Source organism: Urtica dioica, chromosome 4 (assembly GCF_054948205.1).
Source record: "Urtica dioica subsp. dioica isolate 48M chromosome 4, U.dioica_male_clone48M_v1_H2, whole genome shotgun sequence".
NCBI classification, from domain to species: domain Eukaryota; kingdom Viridiplantae; phylum Streptophyta; class Magnoliopsida; order Rosales; family Urticaceae; genus Urtica; species Urtica dioica.
Genome location: NC_142759.1, coordinates 9,817,756 through 9,830,710, shown reverse-complemented (window position 1 = coordinate 9,830,710; position 12,955 = coordinate 9,817,756). Strand labels below are relative to the sequence as shown.

General features: G+C 38.2%; 3 protein-coding genes across 3 annotated transcripts; 2 read left to right on the top strand and 1 right to left on the bottom strand.

Moving 5' to 3' along the window:
• Positions 1-2,899: 2,899 nt before the first annotated feature.
• Positions 2,900-4,387, top strand: PSI-P (photosystem I P subunit). Its single transcript, XM_089611839.1, has 6 exons — positions 2,900-3,306; positions 3,394-3,497; positions 3,604-3,690; positions 3,784-3,846; positions 3,958-3,995; positions 4,083-4,387. The coding sequence occupies exons 1-6, from the start codon at positions 3,147-3,149 to the stop codon at positions 4,138-4,140; spliced, it is 510 nt and encodes a 169-aa protein (XP_089467965.1). The 5' UTR covers positions 2,900-3,146; the 3' UTR covers positions 4,141-4,387.
• Positions 4,388-4,703: 316 nt separating this feature from the next.
• On the bottom strand, positions 4,704-6,267 carry LOC149400235 (2-oxoglutarate (2OG) and Fe(II)-dependent oxygenase superfamily protein). The gene is made up of 2 exons (XM_089611838.1): positions 5,894-6,267; positions 4,704-5,793 (listed from the first exon to the last, which is right to left on the bottom strand). The coding sequence occupies exons 1-2, from the start codon at positions 6,164-6,166 to the stop codon at positions 4,876-4,878; spliced, it is 1,191 nt and encodes a 396-aa protein (XP_089467964.1). The 5' UTR covers positions 6,167-6,267; the 3' UTR covers positions 4,704-4,875.
• A 2,310-nt stretch (positions 6,268-8,577) lies between these two features.
• Positions 8,578-12,665, top strand: LOC149400234 (importin subunit beta-1-like). The gene is made up of 3 exons (XM_089611503.1): positions 8,578-8,805; positions 9,426-11,844; positions 11,935-12,665. Exons 2-3 carry the CDS (start codon positions 9,431-9,433, stop codon positions 12,131-12,133), a joined length of 2,613 nt encoding a protein of 870 aa, XP_089467629.1. The 5' UTR covers positions 8,578-8,805; positions 9,426-9,430; the 3' UTR covers positions 12,134-12,665.
• Positions 12,666-12,955: the final 290 nt, after the last annotated feature.

The window sequence follows — 12,955 nt, the reverse complement described above, 5'->3', positions numbered from 1 at the left end:
GTCAAATGTTTGAAGAAGTCTTTTGAAACTGGTACGCCACTCATTCTATTTTATTTCTTGTGTTGTACTATTCGCGTTGTATTTTGCTCACTATGTTTTGTAAGCCCACAGGCATAAAAATTTATATGTCGAAACATTGTTTTGCAAGATCGTCTTTTTTATATGATCCTGTAGTTTTGTTCTTTATCTTATTTGGTTGTTTGAATACTACTTTTGATCGAAAGTCCTGCTGTTATTAGTGTTCTGAAATTGCTATGTTTAATGCCATTTTTAAGGCATCAATATGTTCTGCTCTTGTGTGCTGACTTTTCAATTTTCTGCCTCCTTTGTTTCTTGAGTTTACAAATTTATTATTAGCAAGTTAGCCTTTGTTTTATAAGGTCAGTGATTGGAGATTCGTTGACATTAATTTAGTTCATCATGGTTATATGCTTATGCCAGCTGACAGCTTATTCTTTACTGCGTGTTTTGAGTATGTTGTGTTCTTTTTTTTTTTTTTTTTTTTTTTAATATAGACTGATAGTTTTTAATGTGTTTTATGGTTTTGTTAGGAATTTCTTCGTCAGGGATAGTTACTGAAAGGATATCTAACTTTAATCTGTTCATAAAAACACATTTACTCATTGTTCTTTTCTTATTTATTCACTCTTTTAACTCTGAGTTCTGACTACCACAAGAAGATAATTTCTCAATGTATTTTTGTAACGATAATAGTAGTAAAAAGGAAAATGGACAAGAATATGACTCACTAATTCATTTTATCCAAATTTATATAATAAGTTTTTTTTTTTTTTTTTTTTTTTTTTTTTTTGCACAATGAAGCCTTGGCATTTGTCTTCTGCACTATCGCACGATTTTGGGGATCTTACGATCCAAGTTGACTCTCACATTGTTAAGTATGAGATAGACATGTGAGAGTCTCGCATCATTAAAGTATATGCTTAATATGTGAGTTTATAACTCTTGGGCACTATCCCTAATAGTTAGTTTTTGGGGATGATAAGGAGCCCTTTAAAATTTTTATTTTATTTTATTGCATTTTTAGCCCTTTTTGAATTTTTTACATTTTTACCCTAAAAATTTACAAATCAGCCCCCTCAACTTTTTTCGCATATTAGCCCCCCAGCTTGAATTCTTGGTTTCGTCCCTAGTTTTACCCAAGGGGTTGTAACAATTGATATCAGAGCCAACCTCTCTCCGACCCACGTTGCGAAAGGGGCGACCTGGGGAAAGGCGACTTGAAAAGCTAGAGTAGGCCCAGAGTGGGCCGACGTGGACGTCGGTGTTAAAGACATAATGGTATGTTACGATTCTAGTTGACTCTCACATTGTTAAGTATAAGATTGGCATGTGAGAGTCTCACATCACTAAAGTATGGGTTTAGTACGTGGGTTTATAATCTCTTGGGATACCCTCTTCCTAATAGCTAGTTTATGCAGATGAGTTCTACCCAAAGGGTTGTAACATGGGAGTTGTCTAATATTTGCTTTGAATTTTGGGGTTTTTTTCATTCTAGTAAGTACACTACTTGACTCCGGGGGACGAATATTGTAGGGTATAATCTAGATCTGAACACATCATCAAGGATCCCTAAAATGGTCATTTAATGTGACCAAAGAAGTCAATATTGTAGCATTGAGATCCCGTACGGTCCGATAGTGAACATATATCGAAGAATATTAGATGTGTATATAGTTGGTCCGGGGAATTTTGATTCATCGGCATCTCGAAGTAACGATTGAACCGTTTGCATACTCATAACTGCTCTCGTCTAACACTTATCTAAGGCATGCACCAAGTAAACTATTATCATCAACATGTTCCTCTTAAGGAAACTCTTTTGATCATAGATTTCTAAGAAAATTCCACTGCACTTTGTCTTGAATGTCATTGTGTAATGTTTTTGGAGTACTCTCCAAGAAGGTTGACATGATAATTGATAAAACGGACGTCTCACGTCTAACATTTGTCCCAGACATTGTGAAGCGAGTGTCATACTCAGTCACATACCTTGAACAAAACTTTAAAAGTTCATCGACCTCATTCCCATAGGTTAGATTCTCATCAGTTTCCTTTTTGTGAAAACAAATTTTCAAACAAGGGTAGTTTATTCATTTTGTAGGAACTAATGTTATTTCCTTTCATTTTCAGTCTTAAGTTGGTGTCAGATAAGTTGATGAAGTTCCTCATTAACTTTCTACAGGTAGTTGCAATTATGAAAATGTTGTATGCCCTCAGACAATGAGTGGTCTTGAACTTCTTATCACATAATATGCTGGACTAGATATTTTTCTCATCACTGTGTTTTTTACCCAACTATATGAACTATATTCTTCTGGATATTATGGCACCAATTTCTACACATAACTAATAATTCAATGAGCATGGTACCTAGCATAGACGAGTTGATAATTTCACACCACCTCCAAAATAGAGGTCACGGGTTCAATCTTCATTAACAACGAAGCTGCCCTAAAAAAAAAACTAATGATTCAATGAGCGCTCATAAAAAAAAATGTACTATTAACCAGTAACCACTTGGAACTTTAATGCAAGGCAAAAAAAAAAAAATGGTATAAGAAATAGAATCCATGCCCGCCTTTATTTATTTGTATTGTAAATATGGGCAACCACTATTTGAAATTTTGAATACATAACATTAAAATTACTAAATCAATCTGTAGATCAATTATTTGGAATATCAAAAAATGGTATAAAACTAAAAGTAAAACATGTTCTTTATTCCATCAATCGAGGTAATAATAATAAAAATATAACACTTTTGGTTTCTTCTTGAGTGAAAGCAAAAATGATCCAATGTGGACGAATCAAAAGCCAAGAAATGCCTATCTAAGAAGCCATGTCACCACACTATCCAGATGGAGCAGTGAAACAAAGAAAAACGAGTGGCTGAGCACCACAAAGCTCGGAGGAAACATTATTCGCATTCAATTTTTTTTTATAAAAAAATCTGGCAAACAAAACCACAGGAACCAAAACCACAAAAGTCAATTTAAAATCTTCATCACATATTTTCACTCCACAATACACATCATACCAAATCATCAAACACAAGAAGAAGAGAGAGTTGTGTGTGTGTGTGTGTGTGTGTGGTAAGTGAGGAATCAAGCTTTATAGCATCAACAATGGCTTCCACTTCCTCGTCTGCTCTCACAATATCTTCCTCATCGGCGTTCACCGACGCTGCCAAGGCTCCGCGCCAATCCGCCGGAGCATCGCCACAGTGCGTGACTCTCCCAACATTGCCACCGCCGCCGGTGCAACGTTGGAAAACCACTGCTTACTGTGAGTCCTCATTCTTTTTCTCTCTATACGCAATTATTTCAGTCTTGTGTCAGTTTAGTCATTTGGTATAGGCATGTTTGGTTTCAGGCCGCCAGGTGGCACGCAATGTCATTGCAAGGGCCACGGGAGAGGCGCCGGTGGAAGTCGCAACCACAGAGACCCCCGAGATTGTCAAAGCCATCCAAGAAGCAGTATGCAATTTTTTTTTTCCTTTTTAATTAATTTATTAATAATATTTTATTATATAATTAATCACTCTCAGTAGTTATAAAAGAGTATATGTGTGACTTTTTGTAGTGGGACAAAGTTGAGGACAAGTACGCGGTGAGTTCGCTGGCTGTGGCCGGCGTGGTTGCCCTTTGGGGCTCTGCTGGATTGATCGGGGTAAGCTTTTTCAATATTTTTTTTTTAATTTTATTTTGTTTCATCGAGTTTTGTATATATAAGCGACGGAATATGACTCTATTTCCTTACCAGGCGATTGATAGGCTTCCTGTTATTCCCGGTGCTCTTGAGCTTGTGGGCATTGGTTACACTGGCGTAAGTGACATTACATAAAGCTCATAAAAAAAAAAATAACAGACTTTTAATTCAAACAGATAGCTAGTTTGGAAGAGTGAATTGTCTGATTTTTTCTTTTTCCTTTTGCAGTGGTTTGCTTATAAGAACCTGGTCAACAAACCGGACAGGTTAGGACTGTATCATTTCAGTCTATAGTTCAATTTTTGCATGGTAAAAGTAAAGCTAATATATTTTTCTTATTTTTTGAATTTCAGGGAAGCCCTTTTGGCAAAAGTAAAAGGCACATACAAGGATATTCTGGGCACCAGCTAGAGGAACGACGGTGGTGCTGGCTGAGGCGAGTCGAAGGCTTTTTCCAAAGCAAATCATTTTCCTCAGAGCATTGTGCATAATTATGTGACAGTCTTTTGGTTTTTGTTTTTGCACGTACCACGTTCTGACCAGAGTTAAAATCAGTGTAATGTACTTTCCTTCTTCTATCTTTTGAGATACATGTAACTATTTTCGCCTGATGACTTGGAAGGGAAAGACTATCAAATAAATTTAGTCAATAAAATAATCTAGCGATCAAGTGCTACAATAATATATAAAATTAAAAAGTACCAATATATGTCTGTACATCCTTTTGTGTGCACTGAATGACTTTGTTGCAGATTATCAAAGGTTTCATCCTCAATTATGATTGCCTTTTGTGAGGCAGTTGAGAACAATGATAATGGAAGCCCTGGGACCTTTTGAACCAGGCCTTTTGGCCAGCTAGCCAAATATACTAACTGTCCACAGAGTTAAGTTTACATACATATATAACCACCTAATCAACATATGAACATTGAAAACAAAGCTCTTGCACTTAGACGGAAACTGATATAGCAAGATATGAAAGTTTCTAAGCTCTGCATTTCCTTGGGAAACAAACATATAACAACTTAATAAAATTCATCAGCCAATGTTTCTTTCTTTCCTTTTTTTCTGAAGACCAACTGACCAGGTGAATTAAGTTATATGTTTGCTAAAGAACTATCAAGACTGAAAATACAAGACCAATTTTCATGCATTATTAGACTGAAACCCTTTACCACCGTAGTACTGCCTGGTCGTTTCGCGCGAGAAATCCGAAAAAGTCATCCCGTCCTTCAACCGCGAGGCAAGCGGTGGCACGATCTTCCGAATCCTATCAACAAACGGACCGTCCGAATCTGAGCTCTCAACCACATCATCGGAAGAAGCGATTCTCATCACTTTGTCCCAAGCTGGCTGCAAGAACACCACGAACGTCTCTCTGCTCAGATTCTCCAACTTCTTCCCCGGTCCGGCGACCGAATGCAGAGTCGCCCGAAGCTTCCCCTCCGAGATCACCTGCGCCGATTCTCCTACCTGAACGACGAAACTCCCCGGCGAGGCCTTCACGTCGAAAACCCTCTTCTTTCTCGGATCAAATACCTGCAACAAAGTACGACCCTCGGGGTAACCACATTCCTCCACAACGCCGTGTCGCTGCGAGAGAAAAAGAGGAGCCGCCAAGACCGTGAAAATTCCGTAGTCATAATGCCACTCCTGCCACAGATCGAATGAGGATGACTTCTCTTGATTTCGTTCCTCGCTTTTTAAGTTCTTTGCGTTTTTCATCGGTTCTTGTTCTCGTAAGAATCTGCGGTCGAGCTCTGAATGATAGTGTATCAGACGTGCCTTGGCCGCGGAAGATTCCAACAAGCTCTGCTCGAGTTCCCGGCCAGCTCCGATGGCAACGTCGCACACTCTCGCAATCCTCAGCCCAATCTCCATCATCAGAAGCCCTAGCTTCTTTAAATTACGCCCAAGATTCTTGTGATTGTCCATATGAACGGCTTCGTCGAATTCCTCGTTCGCGTCGGCAATGGAATCCCTTCCGTATTTCAGTTGCATTGCGAAGGACGACACTTTCCTCTTCGGATCTTTTAATGGAACATCAGTACCTAGTCCTTGCTCCTAAAAACACTACGAGCGACAAACAAAATTAAAAGAGACTGCCTTGTCTGAAGCTACTTTTGGATCATAAACTTGATGATGAAGAAGAGAAATGGCTGACCTTGAGAGCGCGGTTTCGAAGGTCGGAATCGAGAAGAGCGAGGTCGCGGGCGAACGATAGGTTCCGTCGGAGAATAGCCGCGTCTCGGACACCCGATACGGCCAAAAGGCCTGGTCCGGTGGGTCCCAGGGCTTCCATTATCTTCGTTCTCACCGAGTCAAGTCGTCGGAGCTCCGCCGGAATCGGCGACGGTTCGTCGTGACGGTGAGAAGATATGAAGAAGAGGTCGGAATAAGAGAGCTCGAACAGTTCTAAGGTTCCAGTTTCTTCCATAATAGCCTGCCTTTTTCGACGAAGAGAAGAAAAGGTTCAATAGAAACCAATTTATGCAAAAATGGCTATTGAGGACTAGAAATTGATAATTTATGAACAATTAATAACACATGAAATTTGAAGGAAAAAAAAAATGACGGGTAATTTAGCTCTGCCCTTAAAAGTTGAGTCTTTTGCTCCATACCTTAAAAAAAATTTAAGTGAAGAACTCACTCTTAAGTCTTAACAAACATTACCTATTTCACAAATGAGTCTCTTAAATAAAAAAAAAAAAAAAAACCCCACTCTCGCCATCTTGCATTCACAGGGATTCTCAGTCATTCACCATTTCAATGACTGATCGGCATTTTCGATGACGATAGATCCTGACGGGAACATGACAGTCGGACTGTTTTTTGACGACGGTCGGAAATTGACGACGGAGAAACTCAAATCCTAAACCACTTATAGCTTTGTGTTTTAGGTAAACAATTTATCAATGGAATTATATATCATCTCGAATTTTAAGCTTCTTATTGTTATATTAGTTTTGAACCAGAAGAATATATATATATCTTATTCAATGAAACTTTGATTTGAAATTGTTTTCGGATGTTGAATGTAAAATACTGGATAACTGTGAGTAGATCAGTAGAGCAGTAAAATTTATTTATGCAGTAAAGTGGTAAAATTAAATCAGTAGAGCAGTAGAATGCAATAAAGCTATATCGTAGAGCAATATAATGGAATAGAGTTATAGCTAGCGTAGAGAGCAATATATATGAAATATAAACTAAATCACTATATTAACGTTATCGTTAATATTCTTATTTTTAATTATCTATATTGTAGATAATGAAGAAAACTACAATAATTGTTTATTACGATGGAAAGTGGAAGGTAGAATAAGACTTCAATAAATGGGTTAACGAAAATACTGATAGACATGTTGTCATAACATATCTACATGCTGTTTAAATGGATGAGATGCTCGCTCGACGCCAATTAAAAAGCGTAAAAAGAGATAATAAGAATGATTCTACGTACAATTTTGAATTGACTTATTTATTGTATGTCCATCGAAGTTTATTTATCAAACAATGTTTTCATTTTATGTAATTAATGACATAAAAATGTGTTTTGTTTCGACTGATATACCTCTACTGCGTAGTAGAGCTACTCTAATGACCTGTAGAACTAAATAAGTGAAGTATCTATTACACAGCTCTACTGGTGAGTAGAAAACCTCTTAGGATTAGTAGAGTAATTTATATTCGGCTTTAACAGCCAATAGAGCAAATCTACTCTTCAGTAGAGCAATATAAATCTTTGAGAAACAAATATGTAACTCTACGGATGATTAGAAAAAGTCTAATGAGAGTAATTTATATTCAGATCTAGTGACCAATCAGTATACTATAAATACTATAACGGTAGAGCCATTTAGTAGTATGACTTTGTATTTATTGTCTTTATATAGAATCAAATAAATATCATTGATATGATGATATGTGTATATAATATAATAAATATCATTCATTTTAATTTATTTGTTTATATGATATCTCGCGATATACTTCTTTTATCCGGTTTACCTTTACAATAAGAGTATCATGTGGTAGTGGTTATTTATAAACTTCGCCAAATATCATGATATATTACGAGAGATAAACGATACGCTAATAAAATTGAATATACCAGTAAGCGATATTTCAATTCCTTGTTAAGATCACATTCCTCAAATATATTATATACGTGTGGGCGGTTTTACTATTAAATAATTAGCAAATTAACTATATTTATATTTTTAGATTGCTATATAGCTAATTTTTAATAAATAATTGATAAATAGCCACAATGATTACGTGGCATCATGTGAATGATTTACGGTGTCCAAGTTTACTCTTCTGATTTCGTAAATAACATTTAGTAAATATTTAATAAACATTGTCTTATGACTATTTATCAAATGTTTACTAAAAATTGATTAAATAGCAAATCATACATTTAAATATGATTATATATCTGGTTGAATCTTAAAATATTATGAAAGTAACATGACATACTTTTTATAATATTTTATAATATGCCAGTTAATGTGGAAGTGGAATCAACCAATCTTAAAGTTTCATAAACTCTTTCTAGTCTTGTCATCCATTTGTTTTAGAGCCAAGTACCAACCAACGGTTATTATATTGTTTTAGCCTAGAGTGAGTATCATAAACTATAATAATACAGTTTGGGAGTCTATAAAATTAAATCCTAAGCTTTTTATAATATTAATTAAATTTTAACCTTTTTTAATATTAATTAATCTTAAGCTTTAAACTATATAAAATATATAACTTTAAATCTGATTGGTCCGCGTAACCACCACAGACTTCCAGCCAATTATTTATTTATTTTCTGTTCTAAAAAAAAAATTATTTTCTGAGCAAATTGTTTTTATTTATTTTAAAATTTGAATTTCTCTCTCAGCTTTTTACAGAGACTCTCACTGTATTCCCTCTCTGTTTCTCTCTGCTAGGGTTTCGCTATCGCCGGTTAGTTCTTCATCCATTTCGTTGGCTTCTTCAGATTCTTTTTGCCTCGATATTCGATTATCTACTCGGAATCACCCGTCTCTCGCTCGCTCGTTTGTCGCCGAGTCAACAATCACTGTAAGTGTTTTTATATCTTACTTTTCTCTGTGTGTGATAACTGAGTGCTTTGGAGGGTCGATTTAGGGATTTCATTTCCATAACAATCCTTCGATCTGTTATAATCGGATCGTCTTTGTTAATTGTTTTTGTTTGTTCAAGTTCTGATAAAATATCGGAACTGAATAGCTCAACTGATTTTGAATATTAGATTTGAGGTTTTTCGATGTCAGATAATACAAGAAGATAGCAAGGTGGCTTATGCAGTTTCAGTGTCTGTTGTTTCTTTTTAAGTACTGATACTCGAGGATTAAAGGTGCTCTATTCCTTTGTATGATCGTATCACAGCCAGTGGTATATTGACCCGGGAAGAAAAAATGTGAATTCTTTTAGGATTAAGTTATACTTGTTTGTTCCATTATTACATTCCATTTTGAGTAAGAGTTGGCTATGCTGAATATTTGTGTACTTGTTTTATACATATACATGTATATGTATATGATATAATCCATGTTTAAAAGCCGAGATTAACCATATATATATGTTGTAGCGTTCAATGCATTGGCATCAGTACTTATATTTGGAGTTTAACGTGGAAGAATTGATAAAAAAAAAAAAAAATTGTTTGTTTGTCATCTCAGACTCAATGGCGACAGAGGTGACTCAGATTCTCTTAAATGCACAAGCGGTGGACAGTTCAGTGCGCAATCATGCAGAAGAAAGTCTCAAACAATTCCAGGAGCAAAATCTTCCAAGTTTCTTATTCTCTCTTGCTGGAGAATTAGCGAATGACGAAAAGCCGGCTGAAAGCCGTAGGCTTGCTGGTTTGATCCTTAAGAACGCACTCGATGCCAAGGAACATAGCAGGAAGCATGAACTTGTGCAAAGATGGCTGTCTCTGGATCAAGCTGTGAAGGTCCAGATCAAAGCTTTCTTGCTGCAGACTCTATCAGCTTCTTCACCCGATGCTCGGTCAACTGTATCACAAGTTATTGCAAAGGTTGCTGCGATCGAACTGCCACATAAACAATGGCCTGAGCTGATTGAAGTTCTCCTATCAAACACTCACCAGATCTCGACCCATACAAAACAGGCTACTCTTGAAACCCTCGGGTACATATGCGAGGAAGTCTCTCCCGACGTGATCGATCAGGGTCAAGTGAATAAGATACTGACAGCAGTTGTTCAGGGAATGAATGCTTCTGAGAGTAACAATGATGTGAGGCTCGCCGCAACCCATGCGTTGCTCAATGCTCTGGGTTTTGCCCAAGCAAATTTTTCCAATGACATGGAACGAGACTACATTATGAGAGTCGTGTGTGAAGCTACTCTCTGTACCGAGCTGAGGATTCGACAGGCTGCGTTTGAGTGTCTAGTTGCTATCTCGTCAACTTACTATGAGAAGCTGGCTCCTTACATTCAAGATATATTCAACATTACAGCGAAGGCTATCAAGGAAGATGAAGAGCCTGTTGCACTGCAAGCCATTGAGTTCTGGAGTTCAATTTGTGATGAAGAGACAGATATCTTAGAGGAGTATGGTGGCGATTTCAGTGGAGATTCTGAAATTCCGTGCTTTAACTTTGTGAAGCAGGCTCTCCCTGCTATTGTCCCTCTGCTGTTGGAGACTCTGCTTAAGCAGGAGGAAGATCAGGATCAGGATGAAGGAGCTTGGAATATTGCAATGGCTGGTGGAACATGCCTGGGCTTGGTGGCGAGGACAGTTGGCGATGATATTGTCCCACTGGTAATGCCTTTCATTGAAGAGAACATTACTAAACCAGATTGGAGGCAGAGGGAGGCAGCTACTTATGCATTTGGGTCCATTCTAGAAGGCCCATCGCCGGACAAGCTCATGCCTCTGGTTAATGTGGGCCTGAATTTCATGCTCAACGCTCTGATGACTGATCAAAGTAATCACGTGAAAGACACTACTGGGTGGACGCTCGGGAGAATTTTTGAGTTTCTGCATGGTTCAACTTTGGATACACCAATTATCACAGCAGCGAATTGCCAGCAGATTATCAAGGTTCTTCTTCACAGCATGAACGATGTACCAAATGTTGCTGAGAAAGCATGTGGCGCTCTATACTTTCTGGCTCAGGGCTATGAGGATGTGGTAGATTCATCCTCTCCGCTGACCCCGTATTTTCAAGATCTTATTCAGGGTCTCCTCAACGTAACTCGCCGCCCTGATGCCAGTGAGTCGCGCCTTTGTACAGCAGCGTACGAGACACTGAACGAAGTTGTCAGGTGTTCGACGGACGATACAGCTTCATTGGTTATGCATTTGGCTCCTGTGATCATCAATGAACTGAACCAGACACTCACCGCACAAAATGAAGAGAGGGAGGGCCAAAATGAACTTCAAGGTCTCCTCTGTGGTTGTTTGCAGGTCATGATACAAAAGCTCGGGTCATCGACGCAGACCAAGGGTGCCCTTTTGCAGTACTCTGACCAGATGATGACACTGTTTCTCAGAGTATTTAGCAGTAAGAATGCTACGGCTCACGAGGAGGCCATGCTGGTCATCGGAGCTCTTGCTTACAGTGTTGGCCCTGATTTTGCAAAGTACATGTCCGAGTTTTACAGATATCTGGAAATGGGTCTGCAAGATTTCGAGGATTACCAGGTCTGTTCCACAACGGTCGGTGTGGTGGGGGATCTTTGCAGGGCACTAGAGTCTGGTATTTTGCCTTACTGCGATGGGATAATGACTCAGCTCCTCAAGAACTTGTCAAGCAACCAGTTGCATCGATCTGTGAAGCCCCCGATCTTTTCATGCTTTGGTGATATTGCTTTGGCAATTGGAGAGAACTTTGAGAAGTATTTGGTCTATGCTATGCCCATGCTTCAGGGTGCTGCTGAGCTGTCTCTCCACACGTCAGCCACTGCTGACGAGGACATGATAGAGTACGCAAACACCTTGAGGAACGGAATTCTTGAGGCATATTCCGGGATCTTTCAAGGATTCAAGGGCTCCGCAAAGATTCAGCTTTTGATGCCATACGCGTCCCACATCCTGCAGTTATTGGATAGTATGTTTTTGGAGAAGGACATGTAAGCTATTATACGACTTTTGGTCCTTGGAATCCACTAATAATATTGTTGATTTTAGTTTTGAGCTGATCATTTTTTATGTTGTTGCAGGGATGATCAGGTGACAAAGACGGCCATTGGTGTACTTGGAGATCTAGCTGATACACTGGGTAGTAATGCTGGTCCATTGATTCAGCAATCTGTGTCAGGCAAAGACTTCCTAAATGAATGTTTGTCGTCAGACGATCATTTGATCAAGGAATCCGCTGAGTGGGCTAAGTTGGCCGTCAGTCGAGCAATTTCTTTTTGAGGTTACTGATGCTTGGCATGTTGTTTTCCTTTCTTTGCATGCATACCATCATGGGTCGGGTCTGTCATTTTTGCATACACTGAGTCGAGTCATCACATTGTGGGGAAACGAGTTATAAGTTGGTGGCACTGCGAGCACCAACGGCCAGCGCAGCTCGGAGTCTCATTTTCATATGCATTGTCGTGGCGCAAGTCAAGTACGTTACGGTCCTGGTGAGTTTCTGCTATCTTGGCAGAAATAAATCATGAAGTTATAGGTCCTGGGCTAAGATGGAAAATATGATATATCATATACGCTCCCACCAATAGCCGTTTATGGGTCGAAGTCGAGTCGAGAGTTTTGTGACCCTTTGGCGGCAGGGTTTGAGTCTGTCTGCATTTATACTGCAAAATATTATCATTATAAATTCATTTTCATTTCATTTCATTCACCTGAATTCGGTGTCATACATCACTTTGTATTCTCATATACAGTTGTCATGTTTCGGTCACTGCCTTTAATATATTTTATGTTCTGTCATATTTCATGTTCATTTGCGGGGATAATTTCAACCAAATCGTACTACTATAATGGATTATTTCCATAAATGTCGTATTAGTCATCTTGATGTCATTGGCGTTTTCATTAGGTAGGACCCAAGGACCAATACGCGGTGGTGTATACATGTTATAAGTTATAACCCATGATGTCTTCAAAAACTACCATTTTCCCTCGTTTTTTATTATTTTTTATTATTTTTATTTTTAAATATTGTCTTAAGATATATGCCGGTAGTAGTTATTGGCATTGGCGTATCTACATATTTTACTGATTTAAAAGCAA